The sequence below is a fragment of the Etheostoma cragini genome, chromosome 22 (assembly GCF_013103735.1).
Source record: "Etheostoma cragini isolate CJK2018 chromosome 22, CSU_Ecrag_1.0, whole genome shotgun sequence".
Lineage (NCBI taxonomy): Eukaryota > Metazoa > Chordata > Actinopteri > Perciformes > Percidae > Etheostoma > Etheostoma cragini.
Window position 1 is genome coordinate 16788280 of NC_048428.1, and position 16403 is coordinate 16804682.

Here is a 16403-nt window from a genome sequence, read left to right on the forward strand (position 1 = left end):
ACGCTTTGCATGTGATGTAAGAACTGAAAGAAACGTGCCAGTGCTTTTGTGGCTATATCAGGACATTCTGCCTTGACTTTGATCCAGAATGCCGGCAGAAATGTAACTGTGCTGCAACACGCATCTAGGTCAGCAGGGTGTGTGTGTGTCCGTAACACCAGATTTGTATTGTGGCCAGCCTAAGGCACACCTGTGCTATTGCTGTCTAGTCAGCATCTTGATACGCCACACCTGTCAGGTGGATGGATTATCTTGGCAAAGGAGAAGTGCTCACTAACGCAGGTTTAGACAGATTTGTGAACAATATTTGAGAGAAATAAGCCTTTTGTGTACAAATGGGGGCAAAAACAAAAGTGTTGCGTTTATAATTTTATTCAGTGTGTATGTATAAAAATGTATAAATATTGTCAAGCCTGTTCAGAATCAGCTTGTCTTCATTGCCATTGATAACCTGTAGGACCGTTAACTGCTATAAAACGTGTCAAGATTGTGGACTACAATATGACTTAACTAAAAGACTCACCAGCAAACAACCTGATGGTTAAGAAGCTCACTAAAGATAAAAGTGTTTGCTGTATGACAGTGTCTTAGCAGTTATTGGTTGGTCTTTTGGTTCCAACTCTACCAAGTTAATGATTATCTCTTTAAGTGTGAGTGTGTGCGTGAGTGTGTGTGTGTGTGTGTTTGTGTGTGTGTGTGGTCAGGGAGAGTTCAGATAATTCTTTTTGGAATTTTAAGGGCTTGACTTTGGAAACTGAGTCATGTCCTCTTCCTACCCTGGAGATCTGCCCTGGTCATGTTAGAAGTGCTAACTGAAATGGGAAACATAATGTCTTCATAAAATTAGTGGACGTCTGCGGCTTTTACTTTTGACATTGGAAAAGCAAATATAGCTATCTTGTTGTATTTTAGGCAGCTATGTGTGTGGGTGTGGATGGAGGGGACTATCTGTATTCATTCAAGGTGAGTTTGTTTAGTTCGAGCATAGAGGACTCAACGTAACCTGGCATATTCTGTGTGTAAGAGTCTTGTTAGAATTCCCAGTCAGTCATTACACATTACCTTTCATTGGACAAATGGAGATTTTCTAAGCCTAAATTTAGACTGATTTCTTCTTCTGACTATGCTTCTTTAGGTAAATTTAAACTACACAAACTCTGCAGCTGGTTAATGTTCAGTCTAGTACTCGTGCGTTTGAATGGTACTTATACTTCACCACCAACTCATTGACTTTTCTCAGGCATTAGAAATCCAAGATAATAATTACAACCTAATGTTATCTTAATGCGTCACTAGTCACCCGTCTGATGTCAGCAGGTGGATAACGAATGGTGCCTTGACGGGGGAACTCTGAGCATTTTAATGGGTTTTCTGTAATTAACAGAAAAACAGACCTGCTGTGCTGCTCTATCAGTTTAAAACAGTTTGCAAAGGTCAGGGTCAGCTGCAGAACAACACTGGAGATTTTAGCAGTGCCTGTGAAAACAACTGATGCATCCGTTAGATGAAAGCTGCATTGGTTTCCAACCTATTTGGTTCTGCCCTTTTTAAAGGAATATTTTCACATCAACAAAAATGCTATTATTTTCTTTCTTCCTAGAATTTGATTAGAAGATTGATACCACACATGTCTGTACGATATGAAGCTGAGGTAGCAAACAAAGACTGCCTTCCAGAACCTCTTAAGCTCAATCATTAATATTGTATCTAGTTTGTTTGCTATTCTCTATGCTCTGTTAAATATTAAGCTACAACCAGCAGCCGGTTAGCTTAGCGTAAAACTTCTATGTCCGTTTTGATTGAACCAACATAAGCTGTTGATTTGTGAACTTTAGAGGTACTGTTAGGCAGATTTTGTTATTCTTTGGACATAGCCTGGCTAGCTGTTTCCAATTTGTTTTCAAGTCTTTATGCTGTGCTAAGTTAGTGAGCAGCTGCCCAAAGCTTCATAATCACATGTAGCATCAATCTTCTTATCTAACTCTCCATAAGAAAACAGTACTAAAAGGCGTTATTTCCCCAAATGTCGAATTATTCCTTAAAACCATATGTCTGCAGGTGACTCCCCATCACAAGCTGAATGTCTAACAGTCCGATGCAGTTCAACCAAAGGGATTTTCCTTACACAAATTGTTTCATTTAAAAAAAAATGTGTTTTTGTTTCTCTTTTGCCCTTTTAATCATCGTGTGATCCCTTACCCCCAGTAGGGAACTACTGTTCTAGACAACAATATGCACCCAAACTTCGCTGTCATGTCACATCCTGCTGTGAGCTTTGACATTATAGTACAACTGAATCGGTGACTCATGTGTGAGCCATCAGACCTCTGATGAAATGGGCAGATCTGTGTGGTTCACACCACCTCCTTCCTAATCATGTTTTAATACCTCATAGACTTCCTGTGATGCGCATCTGGGGTCCGTTTCAGAAAGCAGGTTTAGTGTAAGAGTTAGAGAAAGTTAGTTATCCCCAAGATAAGCGAAACTCTGGGTTTTCTGGGTTAATAGAACCTGAGAGAGAGGGGTAACTCCAGACCATTTCAGAAAGGGAGGTAACTTAACCTTAGAGTAAGTTACTATGGTACTATGGCCTATAAACCTAACCTGGTTTCTTCAAGTTTCCTCCCTCTGACACAGCGCTCTTTCATTTCCTCCTTCATTCATTCTGTCTGTATCAGGTGCAATTTGTTATCTGCCTGAATAAAAAACAGAGTTGGTTTATTAACCGTGTTAGGCAGACTCCTCACATCAGTTACGTCAGCCAGCATCGACATGCTCTCCATCCCAGCAGATTTGATGTTTTTTTTGCAAATGGCAGTTTTCTTTACAACATTGGGCCACTGTTTAGCAATGCGCCGTCAGACGGATGTGACTTACTCTGAAACTTTATTTTTTAAAGGTTTTTCAGTGTTCCCTGGACACAAACCAGTATGAGCCATTAAAAAGGAGTTCCACAGTATTGCAGGTGAATGATGTAAACATTTAGAAATAAAAGAATATGAATTATAATTCTGTTAATGATGGTGCTGCAGCCTCAGAAGGGGATTAGTGGGCCTATGACTTCTTTGCCCGCATGATTGCTCCTAAATGAAATAGATTATAGGTTCACTACCATTTCACCAGTAATATTATATTTATGATTAAATGTATTAATAAAATACATTGGAACTTATGCATTTAGCCCAGCACCAATTTTATCCCATGCAAATTTTCTCTTTTGTTGCATTGCGTTTTAAAGAAACATACAGTATGTTCAAACTTGCTGTATGTGCGCATGAGTATTTACGCCAACCAGTTTGTTTGTGGTTGTTACCATGGTGAATCAAAGTATCATGGCTCCATTATGCACGCACTTAACTCTGAGTGAACCTACTCTGAGTGGATTGAACCAACTCAAATCAGCTGTTCTGGAACCGAAAACTCAGTTTCCCATCTCAGGGTAAATCCACTCCGAGTTCAGGGTCAGACCCAGAGTTTGTTAAACCTCCTTTCTGAAACGGGCCCTTGGGAGCCTCTGTAGAATTCCCCTCGCTCAACAGACTCTAGTTTATCAGTTGGACATTTTCACCTTAGACAAATCTCAGGTGTGAGAAGACTATCTCAAGCAAATGACCTTTCCCTGTTTTGCTACTGAAAGCCCTGTTTGCATAATATGAAATGATGAAGCTGATGACCGCAAAAGACCAATTCCCAATACAAATATAATTAAACTGAATCACCAGACAGGACGCAAACACAAAAGAATTGGAGATGTTTTTTTGGCTCTCCGTCTGGAAGATCTCTTGATTAAATTGAGTATATAATACAAACATTTGTGTTTGATTTTAAGCAGTGCAAACATGCTGATCAATTTATGATGTAATAGGAAGGTTGTGAAAAGCAGTGCTTGCATAATACAAAATTCAGTTGGCTAAAATCAACTGGGTTCCAACTTAACATGCCTTCTTAGAATAATTGAAACTCAGAGCATGTTGTAATGTAAATGTAAATGTGCTGTATTTATATAGCGCTTTTCCAGTCTTAACAACTGCTCAAAGCGCTTTTACATCTACAGGTAACATTCACACACATTCATACACATTCATACACTGTGGCCGGGGCTGCCGTACAAGGTGCCACCTGCTCATCAGATAAACATTCACACACACTCATACTCCGATGCACAGCACCGGGGGCAACTTGGGGTTCAGTGTCTTGCCCAAGGACACTTCGACAATGACTGCAGGGGCAGGGATTGAACCACCAACCTTCCAATTGGCAGGCAACCTCTCTACCACTGAGCCACAGCCGCCCCAGTTGTGCAACTAGCTCTTCTTGCATACAAATGTTAAGATACGTAGGAATGCAGTGACTTATCAGCCACACAGCACAACATGATCCCTACAACATCCACAGCCTATCTCCTCCTTTCCCCTCCAAATGCTGACTGTGTGGGATTTAAGCCTACCTCACGACACAGATAATCTCCTCTGCAGCCTCAGGTCAAGTGTACACCTCTTTATTCATTACAGCCTCAGCACATGCGCTTCTCAACTGTTTCCCTTCACAAGATTAAACTCTACCAAGTCTACCAATTTAAAATTACCAATTTATTCTCATGAACCACTGAATTTAGATCAACTAAAAGCAAGAAAGATTTTTGTTTGTACAGTCTAAAGCTAAATTTCCTGCTGCCCAGTACAGTACGAATCATTGGTGTTAAACATTTCCACAACTTTAGTCCAAACTGAAATATCTCAACAACTATGGTACGGACATTATGTTGCAGGCATCCATGTCCCCCCTCAGGAAGAAATGGAACAACTTTGGTGTTCACTTAACCTTCAATCTAGCGTCATCATCAGGTCAAAATTGTGACGTGTTTTAGTACTTCAAGTAACTGCAGAACTAGTAGCATTCTCATCAGGCAGTGGTGGCCTAAAGGTTAGAGAAGTGAGTGTGTGGCTGTGAGGTCGTTGGTTAACTCCCCAGGAAACAGGGAGCAGACTGTGGTTTTACTGTGCAGCTTCCTGCAAAAACGTTTTTATTTTCAGCACAATCTTTTGCCCAGCAATATTTCTCCTGCCGTCATCAGGGATAAAAGTGTAAACACATGGTAAAATGGATTTTCAATATTTTCTTTCTTTGCTTAAGCTTTGTGGTCTGCTAATTCACATAAGTAATCATACACTCCAACTATTTAGTTTGATCTTATTGATTGTTTATACAATATAAGTGGCCCTTTCATTTTAAGAATGTTGAGAATGCTCTTATTTAAAGTTATCAACATGTCTGCACCAGTGCATTTCAACTTTAAGACTCACATTGAACTATCTAAAAATGGTGGTTTATTTAGAATGGCTAAGTTTAGTGTTTTTGTTCACCGGTCAAATCATGAACAGCTTATTATTATTATTATTATTATTATTATTATTATTATTATTATTATTATTAACCAAATAGCAGTCATTTGTCATGTAGAAAATAGTCTTAAGTGGCTTCACCTTTCTGGCACACAACATTTTAATATCATTTCATTCCGGCATGTAACTTGTAACATGTCTTCTGTTAGTTTTAGCCACCAAAAATGCATCCTTTGAAAATTGTAAGATGTGTAGTTCCTCTGCATTTACATTGCCCTTTTATGGCGCGTTGACTAAGAGCCCCATGGTCAATATTCAGGCTTTGTGTATCAAAGTTAAAATGTGGAGATGAATGTCAACGTGTGGTTTTGTTCCTGGCTGTTCAAACAGGGCTTGTCCTTTCAGGCAGCATTTGTCCTCAAAGCTAGAACGAGAGTCTTGTTTATTCTGCCCAGGCACAATGGGCCGACTGGTGAAGGTGGCAGGTTGGCCGATAGGATTCTGATTAGGCATCACAAGGCTTTGATAAGCGGGGGGGAGAGGGATGTCCCCCGCCTGCTGTTCTTAATAGAGGTGTTGAGGGTCTGTGCTCCACTTTCATCATGTTGGAGGGCAGTGACACTTGCTGCCATCAAAACGCTGATTTCAATTAAGCTCACGTTGCCATGAGTGAGGTAAGTGCCGAACTAAGCCTACTTCATTGTCTGGTCATTTTTGTTTTTAACTCGGCTCCCCCTTGGCTTGTTTTTGCACATGGTTTTGGTTGCGGAAAATTCTCTCACCTCTTTGAGAATCCCTCACACATCTCTCCCACCTCTCGGGATTTACTGTGAAACCATGATATGAATGAGAGCTCTGTAAAAATAAACTGCCGGATAGTGTAGCAGCGCACATCTTGATAGGATACATGTGTACCATTTTTGGATTGCTCATCTTATCAAATATTGGAAGTATTGTGAAGTTTTTTGTTTTTTTTTCAATCGACATGTTCTAATGAAACAGTTGTAGCTAAAACTATTGACTAACTTTATCAAGCTACTCTGTGATATCATCTTTTACTCATAATTTGGAGGTTAAAAGAGTCACATTTTCTTAGCCCTGAGAAATCGTCTCTACTTAAAGCGTGATATCGTTGCTGTGCTTAATTAGGCAGTTTGTTCTGGAGGTCACTGAGGTTAACGTATAGTTTGTGAACGCCCCATCTCTGAGGCTCTTGTTGGTCTTCCAGGTAAAAAAGCTATAAGACGAATTCAACCATGGGTAAATATTGAATGTTTGCCTAATGGCCATGGATGTATGTTTCTTTTTTTACTCATAATTCTCAGCTTGTCCACAGTTCAGTGCAGGCTTTTCTGCCTCTGTCACCTGTGTGTGGCATGTAAAAACAGGTCAAAGTCAAACTCTGCCCGTTGCGTGGGTCGTGGGAATTTATTCTTCACACTTTTTGTGGACAAACTTTTGTCTCAACTTCCGTTGAGTTTTAGTAAGTAATATAAATTCAGGATGAACTCTTGAGTTTCCTGTTCACATGTTCTTGTCTTGATGGGATTGATGTACGTAATGTGTTTAGAAGTGGAACACACACAGTAAATGGCAAAGCTGCTTTACGTCGTGTAAGTAGCTTACAGTTATGTGTTGATTTAAATTGATGGGAGAATGTGTGTGTGTGTGTGTGTGTGTGTGTGTGTGTGTGTGTGTGTCACAGTTTGTGGCATTTTTGAAAAAAACAAACATTTGCAGGGTTGGAAGAAGTATTCCTTTCCTTTAGAAAATGTACTGACCCCACAATGTAAATATCTCTGTAACAAGTAAAAGTTCTGCATTAAAACTTTGACTTAAGTACTGAAGCATTAACAGCAGAATTTACTTAAAATATCAAAAGTAATTGTTCTGCAGTGCATTGAATTTTATAAACTTATTAACTAGTTAGTTACTGGTAGTTAGTTTCTTGAAAAATCTTGATCTTATGGGTCACAAGTAATTATAGCTGTCAGATAAATGTAGTGGAGTAAAAAGTACAGTACAGTGCATTTGTGTACTCTTAGCACTCTGCTGTGCACGGAACACAGTGTGAATCAGACACAAAAGTAAGCAGGAGCTGCACGTGGGAGAAGAGTCATCACATGCTTTCTGTTACTCCCTGCAGCACTAGAGAAAACGTAATATAAGATTGACATGTTGGGTGTCCTGAGAACCATTTGTGGGAGCATCAGGTGACTTGTGGCCCCTGAGTTTTGCCACAGGAAGGGTCCGCTGCAGGATCTTAGGCACCTGCGCAGTAGTCATGGCAACATTTGCAATGCCGTGAGGTGGCTACAGCACAATCCTGTTGGCCAGAGTATATCCACTTGCTGCGTTGCTGCAGCCAAATCTTATCATAACATCCCACTGACAGAGCAGGGCGCAGCAGGGCACGGCATCCTGCTGCAAGAAAACAGATCTCTTATCATCCACATGATCCCTGTCACCACAGCGTGGAAAAAGAGTAACTGATCAAAACACATGGCTTATTTTTAAAAATTGTATCGCAAATTATAAAGAAGGTATGCATCAGAGGACTCCTATATGATGTCTGACTGTGGAGAAAAGAGAACCAGAACTCCCTCTAGTGGTCAAACTATTATTGTGAAATGTTTGTAATATGGAGATTATGTCTGGTTTTATGTATTATTCTGTATTTGTTATTCTTTTTCTTTAATGTAATTGGTATTTTGTTGTGTTGCAGCCAGAGAATCCTGTTGCTTCATCACTACACGTGACTCCGCGCTCTGATGAGGAGGATGAAGGGGACTTGAACAAAGCCTTGGGGGTCCAGCGCTTCCAACAGATCCTCAGCCCCGCTGCTGCTGTACCTGATGATCAACACCACAACTACCACGAGGAGGACATTGAATGTATGCACACAGTCTCCTCGTTGTTGAATGCATTTAAAAATTCAGCAAGCCAAGCAAATATGAAATAGGGAGCAACATGAAAGTAGCTTATATTAGTGTTTTTTCCCTTTATCTTCCCCGGCAGACAACCGTCACTCCTCTCACCACATCCACCGACCTCTGTCCAAACTGCCCTCTGAGGGACGCAGGAAGAAAAGCAGCAAGAAAAGAAGAAAGGAAAAAGATCACAAAAGCAGCCATGTTCCCAGCAGTGGCCCCATAGAGGAGGGAGAGGATGAAGAAGAAGAGGAGGATGAGGGGATGGTGACTTCTGCTCCATCTGAGTCAGAGAAAGTCAAAGATGTGGAGGTAATCATTCGACTGCCTACCAATATATATTTTAGTGAATTTATGAGTTGGCGCAAAAGCGCTAATAGGGGAGTGAGTTCTGCAATAAAACATTGTCATTTTTACTGGTTTCAATTGAGTGTTTTGACGCTGTATTTGGGGTAAAGTTACAACACAATTCCAGGGACATGTTATCCCATCAGCTCCTTCAACTTGTGCATGATTCATCATAAAGCAGAAAATGCCTATATATATATATACTATCTCAAGTACTTTAAACTAAATTACATTCTGTAACTCTATTTATTCAACAAACCATAATAATCACTTTGTAATTAACCTATGATGTATTGATCTGGCTGTAGACCTGCTTGCTTTATATATTCTCATACTGTCTAGTTAAAATGAGAATACATGTTAATGCAGGTTTAAATGGGGTATATTGACTTAATGTTTGATTACATTAAGATGCGGGTGAATGAGCGGTCAAGAATACGCTGCTGTAACAAATGGCTGAAGTCCAAGCTCTGATACCCAACCTGCTCACTTAGTGTAGTAGCATTACCATATTTTCCTCTATGAATATTTTAGTATAGTCTTAATCATTCATCAGTGGGTTTTATGTTTAGTGGTTATGCTTCACAAAACGAGACCAGTTTTAACCTGATCAAATAACTCTTCACCGCTGCAGAATCTGTAGAAAATGTTAAAGAGAAGTTGTTCCGAAAGATGTATTATTTTTTTTTTTTTAAGATTATTTTTTGGGCATTTTAGGCCTTTAATGGACAGGACAGCTGAAGATGTGAAAGGGGAGAGAGAGGGGGAGTGACATGCAGCAAAGGTCCGCAGGCTGGATTCGAACCCGGGCCGGCTGCGTCGAGGAGTAAACCTCTGTATATGGGCACCCGCTCTACCCACTGAGCTATCTGGGTGCCCAAGATGTGTTAGTTTTTAAAATCTCTTTTAGTTTGTATGTCTGTTTTGCCTTAGTTTTTTGTCAATTTTTATTTAGAGCAATTAAAATATATATATATATATATATATATATATATATATATATAAAACAAACCTCAACAAAGTTTGTGAACCCAGCAGATTATTCCTTTTTTTTGGACTGCTTATTTTAAGTCCAAAGTAATCCCATCACCTATATATTTTTTATATTGTTCATAATGATTACTGATTTAAACAGTGAATTTTGAATTCATTGTCTAGTTTAACAGTATGCAGTGCCTTCACGCTCTGTATTTCCTCCCCAGTTCTTCCTTTCAGACGAAGACCATGTGGCCAAACGTGGCAAAGAGAGCCCTCACTTGGCCCGTAAGCTGGAAATCGTGCCACAGTCTGCAGAGGGAGCAGCAGCTGAAGATGCAACTTCATCAGAGTGAGTCTAATCTTGGACCAAAAAAAGAGGGGCGTTAGAGACTTTATAATCATGCTTAACCTGCTGTGACGATTGCATGTTTTTGCCATGTTGTTGAGATGTTCAAAAACGCTCTGATTGGTTGAGACCGGTCAGGCACAGGTTTGATTGGCCAGTGAGGTGCACACTGTACGTTACCATGTCTCAGGCATCCAGAGGGCCTGCTGGGCATTATCTGATGGACCCGAGTAATCCTTGCCTCAGAGACCCATATATCACCTGTCGCTATAGACGACACAACCCACATCAGCAGCCCCAGGCTCCATCTATGACATTTACTGTTCCACTTCACAAGGGGCTATCTGGCCTGGGAAAAGCTGCTTATTCACCTTTTTGCTTGTCTTCAGTTGATCGGAGAGCAACCAAACAAGAGCGGATTTGTTTCATATAACATCCTGATTATAAGGCGAGATATTTGAGTGAAAAAGTAGTTTTTACCGCTCTTGAAATGCTGAGGACACCTGGCATTTAAAGGACGGTGAGTGCTATGAAGGATTTGTATTGGCCATTCAGTTTTGAGCTGGGAGATGCAAGTCTATTTCATTAGGAGCAGCATTAGTGGGTTCTAATACATCAAATGACGATAACCAAAGTTTGGATATATTATTAGAAAAAATAAATTAATAAAGTAATTGATTATAAATGAGAGCAGTAAAGGGTAATGTCTGTGTTTTGGTGGCAATAAGTTGATTTTTATCTTTGTGTCCAGCTTCACATGTGAAACTTTTCTTGGGGAAAATGTTTGATCAATTTATGAAAAATTATTGAAACAACTATTCCTCTATCGATTTTTGAGCTACAACTTGGTCTTGTTCTTGTTCTTGTTTTTTTATGTAGTAAGCCAGCCTTATTCGACGCTTCCAGCCCCTCTACTCAGTCAGTGCCAGCTGAACACATACCACTAGCCCGTGTGTCCTCTGCCAGCCGCAGCTACGACCTGCAAGAGCGCAGACGTACAGGCAACATGACGGGTGCTGAGCAGGCCAAGTACCAGCGCATCCCTACTGACGAGAGCGAGGCTCAGACGTTGGCCTCGGCTGACCTAGACGGCATCAAGAGTGAGTACAGATGAATTCTCACTTAATAGATTTTACATTCTTAAAACTTGCGTGGAGGACTTACAGTACACCAGGTGGGTAAAAAGGACACCGGTTGACCATTTGAATGAAGTAGATTTTATGTTTCATCAATAACGACAAAAGGACACTGTAACATGACGTCATAACAAGATATTATAAATGAATGGTAAAATATACAACAAAAACAAAAGTGTGCAAAAGTAAATATGAGAGAAGTAAACCAACTTCCATTTCAATTATTCAAACAAATCTATTATCTATTTTATCCACCCAAACATTTTGAAAGATCTACTAGATTACTTGGTATTCCCCATATATTTGAAGTCCAAAAGTGTGGTTTTGGTTTGCCTCAACAGCAAAGTTTCTCCTGCATGTGTGGCTTACTGATGGGATTTTATGTTTTTTTTAGATTCTCAACCTCACAGTTTTTATAAATTAATTACCAGTTAACTACTGTGTGATAGGAAAGCAACAATAATAAAGGTCTTGGATCTGTTGGTGCTCAGATTCCTCCAGAAACATTACAGCAAGGCGGGGGCCACCATTTGAACCTTCTACATTGCAGTCGGCTCCCCACTGCCCTATGACGTTCCCGGCCCCTGTTCCCAGCCCCCGGTCCCAGCGTGGGGTTGTGTTCTAGGCTGGGGATATTTACGTCAGGGAGCCGACCCCACAGCAGAGACCAGCAGCTTATCAGAGAGTGAGGCAGACAGGCTCACATTATTAAATTAGCCATTCCCGCTGTCAGCTGAGGCCCCTGGACTCAGGCCCAAGCCAACATTTCACTGACCATAATTTACTGGACTTGGAAAGTGAAATAGACCTGGAGAATAATTTCTTCTCTGTCAACAACCACTGTTGCTACTACACAGATGAACTGTTCAATCAGTCTATTAAAACAGAAAACAGATTATCAATAATTATCCCCCCCACCCCCTAGAATTTAAACAATGGCTGGAACTTATGTCAGAAATAATGTTATATGAACACATGCTGATCAGAATTAATAATGAAAACGAAGGGTTTAAGAGGTCATGGGACCACTTGTTTGCCTATGGTATTGCTGGTATATTGTAATGATAGAGATGTACCACTGTGATTGCTGGATTCATTCCCTATTTAATGTATTTTTTCCATTCACAATAATTGCTAAACATTAAACCTTGATCAACGCTTATAATGGAATAGATTTTGAGCTGGAGGGTTAGGAAGTCAACTGAAACAGAACGAATATAGTGGAGGATTAGTAGCTATGTATGTGGAAAAGAAACTTTAATTATAAGGTTGTAGACAGCAAGGTATCAAAACAACTAAAGTTAGTAATACTTTTAGATAAAACACATATTTTTGTTCTGGGGGAAATTTAAAAGAGATACTAGATACTAGAGTTACAGGTAGATGGTGTAGACATTAAAAAGTGTTAATGAAAACAAGTTTCTTGGTGTGATAATAGATGAAATCTCACATAGAACATTAAGTGGACTTAAAGGCAAAATAAAGAGGCTGTGGATGGAGTTGTGGGCAGGATATTGTCAAAATATTTGGTCATAATGGGGCTTAGTGACAGAGGCAAGCCTCCCAACGGGTTCATTACTAGTTATTCTGTGTCTTCTTTTATCTGCTTCCCGCCCCCGTAAATCATCCTGGGAAAGTGTCTCTGGCTGCTGCTCAACAACAGGAATTATTAGATTCATCCTCTTTGGTCCGACCCGAACAAACGAACACCTCTGCTCACTGATGCTTGCTGATAGTTTCAGTGGGGTCAGGCACCGGTCAAGAAATGGCTACTTTTTTCCGTTTTGTCAAAACTTACACAAGGTCAGATGGCTGTGCCAGCACTAACCCTACGCTAGAGCTGGGCAATATATCGATATTATATTGATATTGTGATATGAGACTAAATATCGTCTTAAATTTAGGGTATCGTAATATGGCATTGGTGATGTCTTTTCCTGCTTTTAAAGGCTGCTTTACAGTAAAATGATGCCATTTTCTAATCTTACCAGACTGTTGTAACTTTTCGGTTATTTGCCTTTACCCACTTAATCATTATATCCACATTATTGATGATTATTTGTCAAAAATCTCATTGTGTAAATGGTTTGTGAAAGCACCAATAAACAACACTACGATATAGTTGCGGTATCGACATCGAGGTGTTTGGTCAAAAATATTGGGATATTAGATTTTCTCCATATCGCCCACCCTACCCTATGCCCACCACAAATCCTCCTCTTCCTTCCAAGAGCTGCATGCCACTTAGCCCTCATTTGACTCCAGGGTTTATCCCAAATCTCACTCAGACATTATGGAGCGACTTGACAAGGGACCCTCTCACTGTAAGTTGAAGTTTAGCTAGAATGAACAGATTAGCAGCTAAAAATCTTTTTTTCTCTCTATTCTGAACTTGCATTGCCTAGTTTTTGCATAATGAGTTGCAACATTGATGAAAAACCCTAAAATATTACGGTTTGTTTCATATGACATACAAGCTCTGATAAAGGAAAGGCAATTGGTATTATTGCAAGGAATCGCAAAATCTGATTTTGGTACTGTTCTAGATTTTTTGTTTGTTTTGGGAAGATTAGTTCTGATGCATGTTGCAGTTTTTGCTTAGCTTTCACTATTTTTTTGTGTTCTAGTTGAATGAATAAGAGTTTTTCTTAATCTTTGAACTCTTGAGAACCTGATCGGACAATGCCTGCTATGTCATGCAGTATCATGTATGTGCCATCTGGTGTCTCTCTCCACATCCTTTTCAGGGCCTGGTGTAATGCCAGCCTGAGTAACTCTACTCCCTGCTGTGGGACCTCAGAAACAAAAACATGGTGGCCTAACCCTCTGTGACTTGGTGGGCTGAGATTTAAACTTGGGATGCAAGGTCAATGTGTGCTTGCTGGGGCTGCAGAAGCACAAAATAAATAAAATCATGCAGTCTCTGTGTTCTGAGCTGGGATATAATTTCCAGTTATATTATTTGGATAATGTGTTTATTGAAATGCATATGTAGTTTGTTTGTGGTTCGAATTTGTGTTTCAGGGTATTTGAAGTCCTTCTGTGTTCTTTAACCCATCTCATTCCTCTTCTTGTCTCTTCTTCTTCACCAGGTCATCGTTTTGAAGATGTTCCTGGCGTGCGCAGACATCTGGTCAGAAAGAGCACCAAGGGACAAGTGGTGCACACGGGCAAGGACCACAAAGAGCCGACCACTCGCAGTCGTAAGCAGGACCGAACCCCACATGAGGTGGGACATTACAGTACTCCGTTGTCGCGTCAATTAATGCTACGCCTGAGATTTATGTCTTCTGTCCCATTTTTCTGTCTCATCTGTAGCTACAATTATTTTTGTTAAACATTTAATGCTATAAATTACTGGATTAGAATCTTTTGGTTTTGGTAACATGTAAGACACAATCTGTGATCCTAAAGTAAACGGGAGTCAACTCATCACCAGAATTAAAAACCTTGGGCAACCACAATAGTTTTAACTATTTTGCAATTAACTGATTGCAATCAAAATCGTTTAGACTACAAAACATCAGAAAATATTATAAAAATGAAAGTTACAGGTTTGGGAAATAATTGTAATTTTTTTTTCCAGTCTTAGGATAAATTATGAAATCAAAAGGTCAAAAATGCTGCCTTCCTTCAACAACATCAACCAACAACTAGGATTTCCAGAGTCAATATATGATAATCAGGGCAGCTTTAATGATTATATAAGTTATTAATTATTACTTCAGCAATCAATAGTCAAAACCCTGAAAGTATTAAATATGCAATTATATAAAAGGGAGAAATATGTTTGTTTTGTTGATTTGAACTATCTAAAACTCCACTTAATATTTCAACATTATTGAAACCCAAAATCAGAACAGGCATATATTTGTAATAATTAGTAAGTCAAATGCTGCAGTAATATAAAACAATAAATGTTAAACTGCCTGGGCTTTTTAAATTCAGCTGCAATTCGAGGAAGTTTAGGTGGGACATTTTCTTTATTTTCTACTTCTGACTGCGATTTATGTTTAAAATTGGAACCATGAATTGAAACAAATCCTGGGAAATGGTTTCCCTTCTATTTCTCTATCTCAAATTTAGCAGAGCCTTGTCTCTTCTGTGGATGGGACAGGGAGGGAAGGAGACAATTAAAAATGAATGAATGAGTTCTTTCCTTTCACAAACGGAAAAGAAAAAAAGAACTCAGGTAACCAGACACTGGTAGCTCCTGAGAGAGGGAGAGCTATGTTTTATTAACATGCACACACACACACACACACACACACACACACACACACACACACTGTCCTACACAGCCCTGAGTCCTCAGAAGCATGGGGTAAACAACAGGTCCCTGTCAGGTGTGTGTGTGTGTGTGTGTGTGTGATGAGGAAGAGTTACCTGTGCGTATGTGTGTGAAAGTGAGGGTCCCATCCTTTGTGTTGCTGTCGTATCAGTGTTTGAGTCCTCTCCTGCAACGTTTCGCTTCTCCAGTCATTGCCTGTGGTTCTGTACCGCTCTGCCTCGCGGCTCGAAGGCGTCCTGCTGGACATGGACTTCGGTCAAATGGCTGAGAAGGTGAGGCCGGGTGACCGGCCAGAGTCATGGTTTGCTACGTGTGAGCGTGCTTTCACAGGCATGCAGATGATGTAACAATTCAAGCCTGTTTTTGGTCTTAATCTCACAGGGGCTTGTGATTGACTAGCATGGTGTTAAAATTAATAACATCTTAAGAGATATTTGATGCTGGGAGAGCTGAGTATTATGGTCTCCACTGACCATTGTTAGTGTTAAGCTTTTTAATATGTCATTGGCTGTTTGTCTGTGTTTTATTTCATATTTTTTTCTAAGTAAAACATCAAGAGTAATGACATGGACAATATTTACAGTATCTTTCTGTTGTATCCTCTGTTTTGAGAGAATTTAAATAAATCACTTGGTAACCCATTACCAAGCATGCTATTGAGTTGAATATTTGGCACGTTGAACAAGCATGTCGTTTTAATGTGAACAGTTTGGATCCTTTTTAACTCACCTGCACATGTTACTTTGTGATGTTGATTCCAGGTCTTTGTGGAGCTGAACGAGCTGACTATGGACAAGAACCAGGAGATGCAGTGGAAGGAGACAGCTCGATGGATCAAGTTTGAGGAGGACGTAGAGGAGGAGACTGACCGCTGGGGGAAGCCTCACGTAGCCTCGCTTTCTTTCCGCAGTTTGCTAGAACTCAGAAAGACTATCTCACACGGTAAGAGGTGGAAACCAAATTAATTGCAGAACCTTTTTTAGGCCTAAGAGTCACAGATGCAGTTCACGGAGTACTGAGCTCAGTATGTGT

The 16403-nt window shown here is 40.0% G+C and overlaps 1 protein-coding gene across 7 annotated transcripts in view; it reads left to right on the plus strand.

The window, feature by feature from the left end:
• slc4a2b (solute carrier family 4 member 2b) overlaps positions 1-16403 on the plus strand; it is a 41032-nt gene that overhangs the window by 15101 nt on the left and 9528 nt on the right. For 6 of the 7 annotated variants that reach the window (XM_034862210.1, XM_034862209.1, XM_034862211.1 and 3 more), the window contains 6 exons: positions 8068-8236; positions 8361-8584; positions 9823-9947; positions 10824-11044; positions 14173-14309; positions 16133-16313. In XM_034862210.1, the coding sequence (XP_034718101.1) occupies positions 8068-8236; positions 8361-8584; positions 9823-9947; positions 10824-11044; positions 14173-14309; positions 16133-16313 (1057 nt within the window). Of the gene's footprint in view, positions 1-8067; positions 8237-8360; positions 8585-9822; positions 9948-10823; positions 11045-14172; positions 14310-15559; positions 15644-16132; positions 16314-16403 lie in introns of all 7 variants that reach the window. The other variant, XM_034862217.1, reaches the window with a different exon arrangement.